General features: G+C 28.7%; 1 protein-coding gene across 2 annotated transcripts; it reads right to left on the bottom strand.

The window, feature by feature from the left end:
* Nucleotides 1-423: 423 nt before the first annotated feature.
* Nucleotides 424-16946, bottom strand: LOC132935990 (E3 ubiquitin-protein ligase TRIM33-like). 2 transcript variants are annotated; one of them, XM_061002638.1, is made up of 12 exons: nt 16714-16946; nt 16545-16613; nt 13272-13458; nt 10992-11077; nt 10589-10681; nt 10087-10235; nt 9867-9977; nt 8704-8895; nt 6925-7052; nt 6710-6819; nt 3944-4125; nt 424-861 (listed from the first exon to the last, which is right to left on the bottom strand). In XM_061002638.1, exons 3-12 carry the CDS (start codon nt 13435-13437, stop codon nt 786-788), a joined length of 1293 nt encoding a protein of 430 aa, XP_060858621.1. In that variant the 5' UTR covers nt 13438-13458; nt 16545-16613; nt 16714-16946; the 3' UTR covers nt 424-785. The 2 variants fall into 2 exon arrangements, with proteins under 2 accessions (XP_060858621.1, XP_060858622.1); XM_061002639.1 differs by lacking the exon at nt 16545-16613.
* Nucleotides 16947-18996: the final 2050 nt, after the last annotated feature.

Below are 18996 nucleotides of genomic sequence, written 5' to 3'. Positions count from 1 at the left end.
TATAGAATTTTAAGGTAAAATTATTAGGTATCTCGGGCATCTCATAGACTTTTTATTATGTTATAGAATTAAAGCGCGTTATGAGTATTTTAAAATTGTAAATGGTTTGTACATCTTAAAATACTTATAATTCGCTTTAAAATTAAAATATTATAAAAAGCATATTTGATACCCTAGATAAAAATCTTACCTTTAAATGTTATAAGAGGTCAATTAACTTAAAATTTTAAACAAAAGGAGCTAAATTTGAAATATGCTATGTTACGCACATGTAATTCAGAGACAACAAATGTCTGTGTAGCACTGTGTAGTGCCCTTTAAAATAAGTAATAATAATAATAATAATAATAATACTGTGAAAACTCTCTATAACAAATCTTAAGGGACCTGGAGATTATTCTTTCACTGTAAAGTTTTGTAATAGAGAGGGTTTAAAAAAAAATTATTAAGTATTATGTAATGTTTATGTTGTAGAGAGTTTTCAATGAAAAAATGGACCCCTGCTTAAAACGGTTGAAACCCTTTTAGCCTTTTTACACCCTTATGTAGTATTCCATTATTTATAAGTAAATTTCATAAAGTATTATAGAAATAGACAGTATACAATTATTTTATTATAATTTATAAATTATTTATACCTACAAATTACAATATAAAAACTAATATAATTATTACATATAAGTTATTTAACCTATACTTAGGTAGTAATTAGTATAGTAGTATATTATAAAATCAAGGTTTGAAATATTTATAATTAAATAATAAATTGAAATTTTCATTCTTCTTTATGGGGATCTTTTTTGGTGTCCCTCATTCTCTCTGCAGCTTTCCGCAGTGGTAAATATATTCCATGACTCTGATCTATAACATACAAACAATAATCATATACTAGTAGACACACACATAAGCAATTTAACAAAATTCATATGGTAATTCAATAACAAATAATCTTTAGCCAGTCTAGTTTTCAAGCAAAATAGTGTTGAAACTAGTATTTTACCAAAATTAAATTCCAAAAATACTATTAGGTACACCTAGGACTAGAAACTAGAAAGTGAAATACATTTGAATTTTGTCGGTTTAAATTTAAATAGATATTTCATTTAAATATTTGTAGTTATTATAATTGCTTTAACGATAAATCACAATAGACGAATGTTAAATTTTTAATTTCTCAACACAATTGTCATTAATAATTATCATCAGCCATGTTGTAGATAAACAACTACAGTGGGGGTCTTATTCTTCATATTCTTGAAATGCTACGGATCTGATTTGTACACAATGTCCCACATGGTTGGTTACTGTTATCCTTTTATGTATATAGATGAGATTAGGATAGTAACACTGCTAAAATGTACAATTAGGTATTGTAAACTTAATTGCAAAAACAGAAAACGCGGGCATCGGATGTTAATTAAATATTTTGTGTATTCTTTCCTTTTAAAAATAATTATTTGTAGTTTTCAGACATCTAATAAATTTAAAAATCTACTAGGAATAATGACAATTAAAGATAATATATTAATATATAATGGTATAATATCTGTGGGTGTATTGCAGATAATTTGACAACACCAACGTACTACTACTAACATAGTATGTATAAAAAATCTACCTGAAGATAATTGCTTCATAACAACGTTGTTTAATTCCAAGGTGGTTTTACACAACAAATCGGGGGATATTTTCGATTTTTTTTTGAACGAGTGCAGCGCAGTGAGCAAGTGGGAACGCTAACAGATTTTTTGCTTTTTAACAACAATGTTTAAACCTGAGGTCTACCCAGTGTCGGATCTAATAGTCTCAGGAGGCTGGGGTGCAACTACCAACTAGAGGCCCTTAAAAAACAAATTTTCTCGACATTACACTTATCTATTTATTTGATACGTTTTGTCGTGTTGATATATTAAACAAACTAAAAAACACAAAATTAAAATTCCATAATTTAATAGGTAAATTATGATACTATACATTCACTCACTGTTCTATTATACTACGCTTAGATATGATGTATTAATCATTAATGTATGCTTCTATGCTAGTATATATAAATTAAGGCCAGTGCCAATGCCATTTTGTCCTCAAAAATACACTCTGCGGAAATAAAGATACAGCCTTGTAGAAACAACCAAATTTCAATTTTTTTTTTTATTGCTAGAGGGAAATATTCTACAGCTCGCATCGATCTCTGTTTTTCAATATTTAATCCTCAAACTTTTTAATATGTCAAAAAAAATACAAGATAAAAACCAATTTTTTTACAAATTTTTGAATACAGTTATTTAAAATAAAATACAAAATCAGAGATCGATGCGGGTTGTAGGAATTCTTCTTTTTTCAGATAAAAAAAATAGTCATCAAAATCCGACATTTCTACAAAGCTTGTGAGCTATTCCCGTTAAGTTATTTTTTTTCGATATAATACACCTTATCAACCAACCCCCCCCCCCCCTAAATTGGTATCGCGTAGTAGATTAGTAGTATAATTGAGGTGGCAACTAAAATATAAAATTTAACTTTCAAATTTTATAGAATTGTGGAAAATTTGAAAAACTGGCAACGAGACCCTTAAGAATAAATATCATTAATATGATAATGGCTGTATATTCTCTATATTGTCCTAAAATGAAAGGACACAAAATATATGAATCAGATACCTCAGTTACCTGATTTGAATACAAAATTATTCATCAATTGTTCGTTATATTTTTTTAATTTATTGTTTTCAACATTTTTCTCTGTCTTTTAGATGCACCACTTTCAAATTGTCTGTTAGACATGTTTTTTTTCAAAAGTCAATAAAAGATAGTGTAGGTAGGTATCTATTTATATTTTTAATAATCAAATGAAAAATTAATATAATAAAGTAGGTACCCAAAAAATAAAACTGACAAAAGTACAAAATAACATATCCGAAACCAAGAACATTGCACCAAGGCATGTCCGTAAATCATAATCCGTTTATATATAATAAATATATACGATAAATAACGGTTATATTATTAGTTTGTCCAGCAAGATACTGTACTTCGCGAGCACCCGAGATAAAGTAAATAGTACCATTATACAAAAATAGTATACGATGCATACTATATATAATTAATGTGTATACAAATAAATATGTAAAACAAACAATAACAATGATAAATCGTATAATCTAAAATTCAAACCGTCCAAAATAAATGATTGTCACTTGTCAGTAGCATCTTAAAATAATAAAGTTTGTTCATTTTATAATAAAAAGTTATAGAAAGTTAGAAAATTTAGGACTTCAACCTGAGGCCCCGGTACAATATACCCCCTGCACCGCCGCTAAATCCGGCATTAGGTCTACCCAAGTTGGTTTTACACAACAAATCAGGGAATGTTTTCGATTTTTTTGTCCGAGCGCAGAACAGCGAGCGAGGGCAACGCAGACATCACTTTTTTGACAATAGTTCAACCAATGAAAACTATAGCATTATGATTATTTATGGGTTTTAATAATATAAACTGAAAACTTTGATTAGCTATACCTTCGACACTAAATTTGTGCACCAAATTCTGATTTCACCAACATTTTTTTCACACAAAAAATTACCATGTCCCACGATTTGTTAAAAAACGTAAAAAAAAATTAAAATTTGTTATAGGCGCGTGGCAGTCAAGTAAGCGTTATAAGCGTTACGAGCATGCATATAAACGTAAATTCGCAAACTTTGGAAGGTTATAACTTCTAAATAATAGTAAAGTTTGCGATAAAAAATTTACAACTATTGTTTTAAGCATAAAAAACTAGTCGTTTGAAAAAAAAATAGAAAATCGTGAGGAGGTTGGTAAAGTGCATTTGTTCCAAAAATCATTCACTCAAACGCGATATGCTAAACTTCCCGAACGCATTGACTTTTTTACTAATTCGCCCAAGTGTAACCCGTCAGTAAATATAAACCACGGAACATACTCGCTGTTTTCCAGACGGTGTTGCAAATAATGGTTGTGAAGCTGCTGAATCACCTGAATCTTGTCATTAGTATCTGGATGTAAAGATGTTAAACTTTTCCTCTCTTGTCGGGCGCAATTATATTTGGTTATTATTTTTACTTGTTTTTCATCAACTATAGTTGGCGGGGTGGCTTTATGTCTCTAAAAAATAAAAATAGCATTTCATATAGGCAGGTAATCGGAAAGAAAATACTCGATTATAAAAATTCCGAATAAAAAATCTTTGGTGAAAAAGTCACTCGGAATCTCCGGTTAATTTTGTGTATATTAAAATTGATACAAGAAAAAAAATGTATTTTACAATTGGTACAAGAAAAAAATTCCTAATTTGTTAAACATAAGAAAAGAATTTTTTTTGAATTGGTTCATTATCATTTACCATTAGTTAATATATTTAAGTCGAAATGTTTGTAAAATTATTATTATTTTTTATTTTGTTTTTTTACAAATATCAATACGCTACGCCTAATCAATTATTAATAATAACTGATCGAAAACCGGCCACGGGCGGCACTTCTCTTCGGGCTGTCACGGAGTCTGGAGAGAGAGGTCGCCATCTCCCACCAGGGCATGGGTGCCCACTAGAAAATTCTGTCAAACTAACAAACACACGTGTTTAAACCTACAGTACCCTCCCTCACAGTTAAAAACCACCCAATGGCCTAAGTTGCAGCTGGTTCATTAATACAAATAAAAATATATATATCATTGTTTTTATTGCCTAACAATAATTAATTAATTTTGGTTCATAATTAAAATTATCTCGCTGGACAGGGTTAGCTCGCATTTTGTTAAAATTAACATGTTTTTTCTGCCTACAGTTGGAAACTGAAGCTGATGAAAAAAACTGATTTATTTTATTTATTTATTTAAATATTAGACAAATATTATTTCCAATACAATACGGTAAGTTACGATTAAGCGTTATAAATAATAATATATAGGTACTTTGAAAGTTTGAAATAAATTATTAAAACTATTAATGTAATTTAAATAGAAAAATCAGTTCGGCCGCAACGTTCAACATGAACACACACACGTCGTAATCGTCCGCACTCCGTTATCATATCGCTATTATATAATTGGTCACAATAACATTACGTCATTATCATGCCGCGTACACCTAAAACAACGAAGCGAAACTTATCGAACGGTTCGCCCAGTCAAATCGACAAAAACACTAAAGTTTTTATCACCCTGAACCGTTACGCCGTACTCAACACTGATAAAGACAATATACTCACCACACCTACAACTAGCACCACGGAAGATCCGGACAGACCACCTCACAAAGTTTTTTGTTCATTCGTTTACCCCCCCCCCCCCCCCAAGCCATCCCACATACAAAGTCGTCATCAAAAATGTACATCATTCCACCTTACACACCGATATTACTTCTGTTCTTACTGACCTGGGACATTCAGTCAGGAGTATTTACAATGCCAAAAGTAGGAACAACTGCCCACTCCCAGTATTCTTCGTGGATATCCGCCATCAAGAAAATAACAATGATATCCATGATATTACATCTCTTCTCAACACAATAGTGAAAATCGAAAAAACAATCAAAAAAGACGTGGCCCACCGCAATGCCATATTGCCAAGACTATGGACATACAAAGAATTATTGTAGCCATAAAGCTCGATGCGTCAAATGTGTTTTAAACCACCTGACAATCGAGTGCACCAAGGACCAAAATAGTCTAGCCAAATGCGCCCTATGTGCTAAAGACCACACCGCAAACTTTAAAGGATGCCCAGTCTACAAAGCTGCCTTCAAAAAAACCGTCAATCCAGCCAAATGACCTGATTCCAACACCTATCAAGAAACCAAATCTTACGCTGAAGCCACCAAAAATCATTAAAATTTACACGCGGAACTCAAAATCACCGACATCTCTCAAGACTTATTTCAAATTTAAACTCACTAATAACTCCCCTTATCTCCCTTAAAATTTATATTTATATAATATCTTATCTCCCATTATTTTTCATTCCACAATAACATCATTATAATTTTCTGTTAACCGAATCATTATTATATAAATAATACCTTGTAATAACATGTAATATGTTGACACATTGTAAGTTTAAATAAATAAAAAAAAGAAAAGAAAAATGGGTTGTTATGATTTTAGATATTGGCAGTTTATTTAATTAAGTATATAATACTGTGAATAGTGGATATAATATCCAACCATTTATTAGGGACTAAGGCCGCCCCCCCCCCCCCTTGAACATCCTCTATAGTATAACAATATACTTCAATGCCTATTGAGTTTTATTGTAATTATTCAAATTAATATTTGTTGTACAATATAATCAAGAATTATTTTACTCATTATCAATGCCATTATATCGTAATCATCAAAATATTACTTATACTTATTATACAATTATTATTAACACTATTAAAATTGTACAAACACTTGTAATAGCATTCGGTGTACTGAAACATTATAATTTGTAATTAATAAATAAAAATAATATGTTTTACATAATAATATCTGAATATATTGTACCCATACCAAGAATAAATAGATATACCTGACGGTATAATATTATCACACAATTTGTTATGCCCAACCTAGTATAGGTTTTATTTTAAAAAAATCCTGCTGAACGTTTAATTATTCTCATCCATACGATTTAGTGGAACCACGGAAGTGTCAAGTTCAATAGGATTATTTGTAGTATTTTGTACTTGTACAGTTTTAAATCTTACCATAGTGGCATCGAGGTATCCTGGACATGATGTAATACTCATGGTCTTGCAAATTTCATTAATTTTTTCTTCATATTTGTGTAGATCATCAACTATAATGTTTGTGATGGCTACAAAACATATAATATTATAAACTAACTGATTCACACTGACAGCATTAGTCCATTCGTTTTTGACAAACGGATATAATTAATATATTATATTATTATACTCACATTTTTTTAACTTATGCAGTGTATCGTCTAACTTGCCTTTTAAATCAATATTTGGAATAGTTGAATCCAATTCATTAATTTCATCTATAAAACTGTTTCTTAAATTCTCCAGTTGTTTGTTGACCAAACTATAATAAATTGTATGTGTATTATAAACCCGTAAAATATGTAAATTATTATTATAAGCCAAGAGAACGGATCGTATAGCAGACAAATTTTCTTGGTAAAAGTGCTAATATACCTATAGGTAGATATCGATTACTTGCGAAAAATTAAAATGTAACATTTAAAATATAATTAAATACATCAATAGACAAATAATTTATATTTGACCACTTGTCTGTATAACATTATTATTGCTTATAATAATTAATTACGAAATCATGTAAATAAAATTTATCTCACGCGAATCAACCTGTCAAATTAATGTAATATTGATATTAAAATCACCGAAATAGTATACATAATTTGTACATTAACAGTTTTTTCACTACGGTAATTACGCCATGTCCAACCTAGAATGTCCTAAAACGATTACTGTATTACACATCGCGGGGAGATGACACAGTTATTGTCCACTGTTTTTGGGTTTGAAAAACGAACCTATGGACCAATATTGTATGAAAGTGATGAAACCCAGTAGTTGGAAAAAGCTACGCATTTAAACACAGTTTATTCTTTAAAAATTAACACATAATATAGCACATAATATTGGTCGTTCAGCAACTATCGTCAAAGTCATTCGATTTATGAGTTTTTCCCAAGTGAGAGTTCAGGAACAAAGGTTATTCAATGTCCGTAGTCCGTTAAACCTTATATATTTCAGATCAAACAAAACCAATAATAATTCAATAACTATTCAATAACAGATTAAAACAATAAACCAATTGATGACTTCAATGAAACATTAACAGTCGTTCTGCATATTAAACGTCATGGATCTCAAAATTAAATTTATATTTTAGATATTTCATTGCACGAGTCTATTACTTTAAGTTTAACTGGGAATACAACCATATTATTATTTACGAATTATTTTTTGTCTAACACAACAATTTATCATAATTAGATTATAAAAAGGAAGTAAAAAGTTAGGAAAAGATTATACATAGTATATTTATTATTTTATCATTGCAATTTAACAAACGTTTAAGTACTTCAAACTCTATTAAACTCCGATATTGAGTCCTACTTTTTTATCGAACACTCCAATTATTATACTATTATATGTATAGTTATCTAAAATCGATAATTCAAAACAGAACGATTCAGCCACAGCCTCAGAAGAGGATGTCGAATTGGAAATTGAAACATCTAAAAATTGCTTACAGGTGTAAATTCTTATTATTTATTAATTCATAAGCGTATTGCAGAATACCTATGTGTGTAAGCGACTAATTCGTTGACAAGAATTGTGAAATTTCCCTGTAAAATGCAATGCGGTAAATATTTTTCTGTGTTATTTCCTCGTGATAGTGTGTAATACGCTAAAACTAATTAGTTTAGATCAATATTATTGATATTTTAAAATTTAATTTTAAAGTGTTTAAACGATAAATTACAATAAACTGAAAAATTAATTTTTAGTTAACGTCATGATGAATTTAAGTATGTTCTCAGAATTTTTATCCGATAACTAGTACAGTCGGAACTATTTGCATAACATGGTTCTATTTTTGTAGAAACTACAGGCGGGATTGAATTCCTTTAACATCTGTACCAAGATTACTACCTAATATATTATAATATAATATTTAAATGATAATATATGTCACGTACTGTGTGATATCTAGATCTGCATTGTTCTGTTTCTTTAAGACAGACTCAGAAAAATCCAGATAAAAATCATATTTTTCTGTTAATTTGTCTATTGCCGAACAAATTTTAGTCATCTTCTCCAATTTTTCTTTGTAAAACGTATTTACATCATATTCCATTTGTATTTCGATCATCAACAATTCGGCACGAATCCTGTAAAAGTGTAAAGCATATAATATTATTTTGTTATTTAAAAGTTAAATACTCATGACACGAAAATTGAGTCATGACACATAATATTATAATTATATTATAATAATAAGTTATTAATTATTAAATATAAATATTTGTTATTGTACAACAAACTCATGTATTTTCAACATGATACATGCTTTCGTGCTAGTAAATGTTAATATATTATAACGTTTGTCTTGATATAGGTACTGTGTATAATGTTAATACAAGTCAATGAAATAAAATATTTAATTGTAAGAATTTTACAAAAATGGGTGATTTTAGATGCGCTTGAGTACGATATCTATACTCTGTCCAGCGTGGACCGCACTGCACACCGATGAAAACTGGTTCCCCAACACAAAACCCTGCCGTTGGGGAACCAGTTTCGAGAGCATGGTGACGCGGAGGAATGCACAGAATCGGTGTGCTCTCTCGCTGAACAGTATAATGAATAATGATAGGTAATGATATTCAATAGGTAACCGATATAGCCATATCGGTAACGAGTAAAGATAATAATTAGATTTTATTAATATTATTATTATTATTATTATCATGATTGTTAGGAATTATTCTGTGGTAGGTACTATAGATTTGAGGAAAATCAATTATAATTTTTAGGAAATAACTATATTGTGTACCATCACGCATTGGTAAGTGAACCTTATGGCTTATTGAGTGCAGAATATAAATCTTAATTTGCACAAGACATATGACATCGTTAAAATTCAAAATTGCTTAGAGCTGAAACAGGTAGAAATTTTTTCAATACTATTTTGTGATAATATAGGTTAGGTATGTGCCGTATGGTATGTCTATTTGAGTACTTATATGATGTAGATGTGTAATCTAAATGTAGATGCGAATATGTTAAATTTAAAATTTTATACTTAAATAATATATAAATTGTAGCATGTTTAAAGTTTACCGAATCAGGTAATACTTACTCCTCAAATTGTCTATCTATTTTTTTTTTTATTTCATCCATCTGTGTGTTTAGTATATTTATATCTTTCAATAAACATAATTTTGCTTCATTTACAAAATTGGATTTTCTACTGTTTAAAAAAATATATATTATTCTTAAGAAATTCAAACAATAGAGTTTTTTTTAGAATCAATTAAAAAAAATTAAATATATTGAAATTATAAACATTTTAACCATACCATAAGTCAACTTTATTTTTAAATAAACTTGACCGGGTCTCCTCCATAACTGTGTTTATAGTTTTAAATTCGTGGCTACTATGATGCATCAAATGGCATAGTCCACAATGAAATTTTTTGCATGTAATGCAATATAGCTCCATGAATTTCTGTAATGTAAATTACAAAACTGAATTATGTGACAATGTAAGATTCATTATAGGATTCAGTTTTAAAATATTTAAAATAAACACAAATTTGTATACAACAAAATATACATTCAACGTGAAATATTTTTAACATATTTTCAATTGGTTATAATAGATATTTTTTACATTAAAATTTTTTAAAATTGAATTAATTCTTAATACAATTAATGCATTTTTATAAAATAAAAAAAACTGTTACATATTTCGATTTAGATATTTACGTCAAAGATAATAGTGGTTGATTAGTATTCTATTAAAAACAAAGATATATTTTGATTTATTCCGGATTCATATATATAGGTACATGTACTTACATCAGCGCAATTTGGACACGGGGCTTTCGTCTTATATTTCTCATACTCTTTTTTTTGGTTTTTCTGGTCCATATAATTATTTCTTAAAGTACTCTAAAAACAACATACAAATGAAAAATAAAAATAAAATAATTATTTATAAAATATTTAGATAATATTGTATACAAGCGCAATTTATGAGTAGGAGAGGGCTGTGGCTTAATGGTGTATGGTCTTGCCAAGAGATACTGAATAGATTTCAATAAATAATTAATCATCAAACGTAGTTAATAACGTGTGTTAAAACTTAATCAACTTAAGTATAGGTACAATAAGCCACCTTCTCTACTACAAACCATAGTTTTCAATTAAACTGCACCCATACAATAAAAGCTGATATATAATGTTATATAATTGTGATTACTTCATCAAACTTTTCACAAGCAATAGAATAATTTATGAGGCCGGTTGAAAGTTCAGTTTCATTTCCACATTTGCATACAAAATGACCTACATAAAAATAAAAAGCATTATGATAAACAAACATATGTAGCGGCGTTCTAAAGTAAATCAAATAGAAGTATAACAAAACTTTTTTTTTACTCGAATACAATTATAATTGCATTGAAGTATTATAATATACCTTATACATATTCTGAATATGTGTTTTAGCTTTTTATTCATATAAATAATAATTATAATTTGTAACAAAAAAAAGTTTGTATTTGAAATGAATCCATTCCTGATTCCCAGAAAATTATGTTTTTAATATTTTACAAGCAAATTAAATTATTTAATTTAATTTAATTACGACAAAGTAATCTATAAACATAAATAAGTTTTATATAGAATTATATACCTACTCACTAAATAATAACTATTATTTTATAACATTTTATTATCGATAATAAGTAGGTGTAGGTGTATAATATATATAGATTTAAATGAATATCCCGGTTAGGTTAGGATCCTAATAGTATCTTATGTACACAGCGTACCTAACCTATACTGGCTGTATCTCAGTTTAAGTGTTTCTCAATTTTAGTGTATGGCAGTGTATATTAGTTCATGAAAAAATTGTCATCAGTGTATCTAGCTTCGTGAATTAAGTCGACCTAGATGGGCAACCGCAAGTCGCGGATAGGATTTTGCACTTGGCAAATTTTTAACGTGGTTAAACTACTTACTCTCTAAACTTTTCTGACATCTCAAAAAACAATTTTTGAGATTTTCGTCAAATTCAATTGAGTTGTTTTTGAATGAATAAATTACATTCATACATTTGGTTTTAAGATATAGTTTTATTTATTCAAGGCCATACACGCGACAACTTGATGGATTCTTGTATCTAATCTACCCGAGTAACAAATGTATGGCAGCAATTTATACATAAAAAAAAAATAATGCTAATTTCTACTATTACTATTATAATCTGCAAGCAATGGCTACCATTTGTAAACAAAATAAAAAACTTTATTTTTCACCGTGGATCAAATTTACTCTGTTTTACCACTCCTTTAAAATGCAAATAATCAGAAAATTCTTTCTTTATGCACATCTAGATTATTAGAGGAACTACTATTCCAAATTTCAGGTTTGTCCTTTTTGTAGTTGTTAAGATACAGCAATGAATGAGTGGTATTTAGATTTTATATAGGTACATAATATTGTATAGATACATAAAATATAAAATACTATAATTTTATAGAATAATTGTTTTTTAAATATAAAAAAATATTCCACCCAATCTAACAAAAAGGTGGATGTCGAATGTCAAGTATGTCATTGTAATGGATATGTTCTATATTAGATGTGTATTGAAATAAATAAAAAAAGCGGATACTTGGATATTACTCTGCTGTACAGTAGGTTACAAGTGAGTCACTGTAATTGATGGTATTAAATTTGAATTCAATGATAATATAATATCATTGTACACGAAAAACGATTCCGAGCGGTAGCAGTTTGTCAGTCTAGGATATTTTATATTATATTTATATTGTTATTACTTATTAATAATAAGACGTAATACCTAACAATAGTTATTATTAATATACAGTAGCCGGTAAGTTGAATAAATATTATATGATTACAAAAAAATAAACTAAAATTATTATTCCTGGTTATTAAATATTAAATTTCGTTCAAATTTTAATAATTATGAAAAAATCTGTTTATGCATATTATTTAGGTATTAAGGTTACAGAATTAACTTCTTACATGCAACCTTGTTTTAAATTTTCAGTCTTTCTGAAAAATTGAAAAAAAATTTACAGAAGTCTAAAATATTTCATTGCTATAGCGTTACTTTTTTTTAACTTTTTTTTCGTTTAAAGTAAGAAAACATGAGGAATCTAATAAATTTTCAAATGTTGGTTATTAAAAGTAAATTTTTATGAACTCTAACTGAAAAATAATATGCACATTTTCGGGATTTTGATGAATTTTGATTCAAACTTTAATTTTAAATTCATATAAAAAATAATCATGCCTATGTTTTTTTAATCATTGATTTTCACTCTTTATTCTGCTTTGTCAGCATGGAAACCAGTGCTACATGAATTAAAATAATTGTAATTACATATTAATATAGTTGACCAAATTTTACACATAATATAAAATTGTCATATTTGATGAATATTATCTCGTCTTTGGTGATTAAAACTATATTATTTAGATAAGCAAAATATTAAGAACACCTCACCTGGTACTTTAGAATTCAATATAAAACATGGTTGGCACAAGCCATGAAGACATTCCAATATCTTAGAAGTAGAGTTCAAAGGATTTTTGCAAGCCACGCATACATTCAATGCCCAAAGTCCTTGATGACCTGCGGTGATCTTGATCTTCTTTTTGGGGGGCGCCATCACAGAAGTAACAGATACCTACTGTAATTAAAAAATTATTTGATTATTGACTGTAGTACATATATGTAGGTACGTAGCATAATATTAATATTTATTACAAAAAACTATGTTAACAAAGTGGGCATCGTTAGTCATTAAGCGTAATTAATAAATAATAATAGAGATTGATAGAAACTCTGCTCCCCAGTCCATACACAACTTAGTTGTATTTTATAAATTCATTAGTACCTATAAAAGAACTATTTATGAATTAAATTATGATAGTCTGTTTTGAAGTGGGTTTAAAAAAATGTATGTATCTTAGCTCCTAGTATGATGTATTTAAAAAGGTACACCTATGGTAAGACTATTAAAATATACAATCAGGATTTTGGTGTCGACTTGGAGACATTGAATAATTAGTTGTATAGCCCTCTAGAGCCATGCATAAAGACTCCATCAATTACAAACAATTATAAATACTTCTATACTACTGAATTTATGAAATAATAAAGCTCCTTTTTGATATCACAATCTGTGACTTTTATTTTACTTGGCGATGTTTTACACGAAGTTAACAGTCATTGATATTAAATTAATAACTATTAACTATAAAGTCCTATGAAATAGGTTCCTAAGGTAAACTGTTAAAAAGGGGAAGTATTATTTTAATACAGGCAAATTCTGAAAGAAGGGATAATTTATAAATAAAAATAATCAACATTTGCATATTGTCCAAAAGTGATTTGAGTTATAAGCTTCCAAACACCGGTATTGGGGAGGAGACAGAGGTTTTTTTATCATGATGTATATATTATAAATTTAATTTAGGTAGTGATTTTAATTCATCATTTAATAAATAGAAATAATTTATTTAAATTCCAGAAATCAAGCATCAAGCATTTTGTAAAAGTAACATTGAACTGATATACAAATAATATATAGAATTCACATCAAGACAAACATTTTGGTACCAAACTAAACGTGATACGATCGTTTATCCCAGAAAATTTTTAAATTATAAGCTAAATAATGTAATCGTTGAATATTAATCTCATAAATGTACGAGATAATTATACGAGAACATAGCAAGTCTGTGCCTCCATTATAACGTTATAAATCTCAGAGTATGAACATAACTAACACACATATCACACCCGCACACAAACACACTACTTACTCATAAACATCAAATAAGTTACATACATGCCAACTTGTCTATTATTAATAATCATTGTGCCAATAATTTCCCAGTATACAATATTATTTTTCCCTAAAATTTTAAAAACAAGGCTTCACCGCCAACCATATACTGCTTTTAAAATCAGTCCGGTGAAAATAACATCAAAATTGTACCACTCAATGACGATTAATGATCAAAAAATCGAACGGAATCGGTTTTTTTTTTATGATTTTTGCTCGTCGTTCAATTACAATAACCTCTACAGTTGGGTTAGCACCGATAATTCACACTGACCATTTATTATATAGGTAGACTCATTTCCGCACATATTGAAATATTTCTAAAATTTACAACAACTCGTATGTGCACAAAATTGTGAATAATGAAAACCAATTTGTAGGTAGAGTTTAGGGCAGGGTTCTTAACCGGTGGTCCATAATCTCTAGATGATTACTCATGGTAGAGAAACATTTATTATTTAAATTATATTTATGCGAAGACCAAAAAAAGTAATGAATTGTGTGTGGCGGGTTTTGGTTAAAACATATTAATTTGATGAAGCTAACATGTGTTAACTTCTCCAGGGGAAATAACGTCAAAAATCTATCTGCTGGACCAGGAATCGAACCCGATAGCCGAACTAGCCAAAAGAATGAATACAATTGATTTGTAATTAAATTATGTATCTGAAAATGTCGATGACAGTGAATGTGCGCTACAGACACTAATAGTGATAGTGAGTCAATATCAAATAATTATAATGATAAAATTAAAATGGTTCAAGATGTAGTTGAATACTTGGCATGTTGAGTAGCTAAGACATTCAGTATAAAATTTCCCGAGCTTGGTTCTACAACAACAAAACAAAATTCACAAAAAACCTCCCACGGACATGATTATGAGATGCCACCTTGGATAAATAACTTATCTTATGGTGGATTAATAGTTCCCAGTGATAAATTCAAAAATAATATTACTAGAATAGAAAGACTTTAATAAAATAACTAAACATAAAATTCCTGAAGTTGTCAAAAATTTGACCAAAAAAATGTTCAATAAAATGGAAATATTATCCTGTAGTGCAAAAGTATGTTAAACAAAGGGTTCTTATATGAATAAAGCATTTAATCCACCACAGTGTCTTACTTAATAAAAAAAGAAAAGCTAAATCAAATCTACAACGACTGCAAAAACTTAAAAGACTTATGACATAATTTATTGATATTTTTATAATGTGGCAATAATGTAATTAATAAACCATAGTTTAATAATTTTTATTTTTGTTATTGATTCTTCTGTAATGTAATTACTTATGTACTTACTAATGTACTTACTCAAAATAACAGCATAAAATGGTTATACACATAATAGATATAGGTATAAGCTATATAGCAGTGTATTAAAGTAGGTACTCATAGCAATATTTAATAATAATTTTACATTTATACTTAATAATATTCCAACTTTTTAGTTCAGTTCAGTAGATGCTTAAAATACCACGTAACTACAATTAGATACAATTTGTAAAATTTAAAAAAAATATTTAAGTATAATATGATGACTGTGGGTGTTATTAAAACCTGTCTAAAATAATATTTTAAAAAAATAATTAATAACACTACACATAACATATCCTCAAGTAATAAAATACAATATTCAATTATAATATATCGAAATTAATAATTAGCAGTAAATCAATGAAGTATAATAAAACATTATTGCATAAACCAAAAAAATATATTATGCTTAACAGCATTTCGGTATGCGCCGCCATGAATTTTGTACTTCGTGTGACGTCAGAGATAAGAAATGGTTCAGGGGTTCGATTTATTTACACGACAATGAGGCAACCTTTATTATATATAAACCTTGAGTCTTACCCACAGATATATATTATAACAGATATATATTACATATTATTATATAATTATATTTGTGGTCTTACCGTAGTTACAGCGGTTGGCGATCAGCGGTTGACTCGGGCGTGAATCGGCCGGCGATACTGATGATTTCCCTACATATAAAATCTACTATAGTATCTACAGTTCCCTAACTTCCCTCGGGATATAATGTATATTATTATCTAATATCTATGATTATAATTTATAACTTACTCGGTGCAGTCGGAAGTCGGTGGTTAGCGACAGTGATTTGAAGTACCGATGCAAACAAAGAATCACGGTAAAAACGTTGGAATTCAAAATACAACTGAACGGGAGCGGCGAGAGCGAACTACCTACCGTACAGTGCACACTCGTTCGGCAATCGGCGATACAGATGGCACCTCGGCGCTGCGTAGCATTGTATTCGACGCAGGCATTCCGATGATAGTTTCAACGTTACAGGTAGAGTGCGTATTCTTATCAGTACCGGTTTTGGTGGCGAGACACCACCTCAATATTGTAGTCTCAGAAATTATAATAAATATTTGTTTACGGTATATTGATACTATTTTGAATTTTATTCGTTTACTTTAATTTAAAATAGGTATTTAATATATACAATATAATATATATAATATTGGATGCATTATATAGATTATAGATAAACAACATTTTGGAATATTATTTTTTTTTTTGTACAGAATTTGTACGAAACGCGAGAACGGCTGCGTATCAGTGCATCACTGTAACGCCGTTATAATAGCCGTTGTCGTTTTTAATACTGTGCTCTACGCCGCCAAGGCTAGGGGCACGAGATTCGAGAGGGGCGTTAATCGCCGCCGCCTAAGTTAATGCATGCGAGATGCGTTTGTGCACACACACACGCAAACACGTAAAATAGTGTAAATGGCACATGCGTAAAACACCGAACGAAACGATCAAAATCTGCCGCCTCTAAACGCTGTCCACCTGGTACGATGAATACATCATCCGAGCTAGCTGGGCGCCGTTGTCACTGCTATGCGAGCACGGACATCGAGCACGAGCACGAGCTCGGCTTTAAATTTAATTATAACTGGGCACTGGCGACTGGCTAATATTCCATCGATAATCCATTAATCATTAGCCATAAATTTTAATTTTAAAGAATACTTCAATGAATTATACAATATGTGTTCCTGTAATAGACAATAGTGTATTTAATATTTGTAAAAATAAGATACATATCAAAACCACCACTGATTTTTATGCACTAAAAAGTGTCAAAATATGTTATAATATAACATGCTGTGAAAATAAGGATGGTCAGAGGGGGCCAGGGAGAGCAAGATGTGTATAGAGAATAAGACGTAAATAATATGTTTATTTTATCCAATTCTATACTTTTAGTAGGTACTTCTATTTTTTTAGATTTTTTTATATAAACGTCAATAAAATGTTATTTGTTGGGTCAATAAGCTTGAAACTTTAATACAAGGTTCCTGTATTTTGTACAATAGCAGATGAAAAATATAACTTTTATATGACAATTTTTTTTATTTGAATTCAAAGTTCAGATTTTGACAAAATGTATCAAATTTAAAATTAAAAAATAATTTTGTAGTTAAAAATATATAAGATGTTCAATTTTTATAGCTAAGTATTGAAAATTTAAAACAAAGTTCCACATAAGTAGGTAGTTAATTCTGTAACCAAAAAATCTAAAAATATACATAAACACAGTTCTTTTTATAGTTATTTTAAGTTCAAATTTCGATGAAATAGCATATTAAATTACCAAGAATAACGACTTTATTAATTATTTTGTAATTTTATAATAATAATTCAAATTATCAGTTGTCCGACTATTGTACAAATAATAAGTAATAACAATATAAATCTAATGTACAATTATATGTTTCATTTACATTATAACTTATAGAGGTGACCTAAAATATATTTCACGCTAGTTTTTATTTTACTAAGTAAAGTAAAGTTTTTAATAGTTTTGATTAGTAAATAATTAATAAAGATATTTATTTAATTAAAAAAAAAAATTAATATCACGTATAATATGATGTAGTTTATTATTATACATATAATATCTATAAAATTAATACTATTGGCTATTATTAATATTATTTTAACATTATTGATCAAAATTATTAGGTACTGCATTTCATTGTTCATGCTGCTCATTGCTATTTTGTACAATATCACATATTCTCGTATACTTATTGTAAACATTATTATAGATTGTATATTTCATAATAAAATAAAAAACATTATTTCAATTTTCAGTAGGTACATAAGTTAAACAATAATCTGTACAAACCAAACGTCATGTTGACATAATGTTATATGAATATAATACAATTTATGGTGTCTACCTATATCAATATTAACAACATAGGTATTATCTATAATAAAAACACAGCTACTAGGTACAAATGTACAATGAACCATTCGATACCTATACTATACAGAAGATTGGTATCCATGCCCACATTTTTTAGATTCTGATTTTTATTTTAC

This window comes from Metopolophium dirhodum, chromosome 1, assembly GCF_019925205.1.
Source record: "Metopolophium dirhodum isolate CAU chromosome 1, ASM1992520v1, whole genome shotgun sequence".
Lineage (NCBI taxonomy): Eukaryota > Metazoa > Arthropoda > Insecta > Hemiptera > Aphididae > Metopolophium > Metopolophium dirhodum.
Note: the sequence above shows the minus strand (reverse complement) of the source record. Positions and strands in the feature narration are given on the sequence as shown.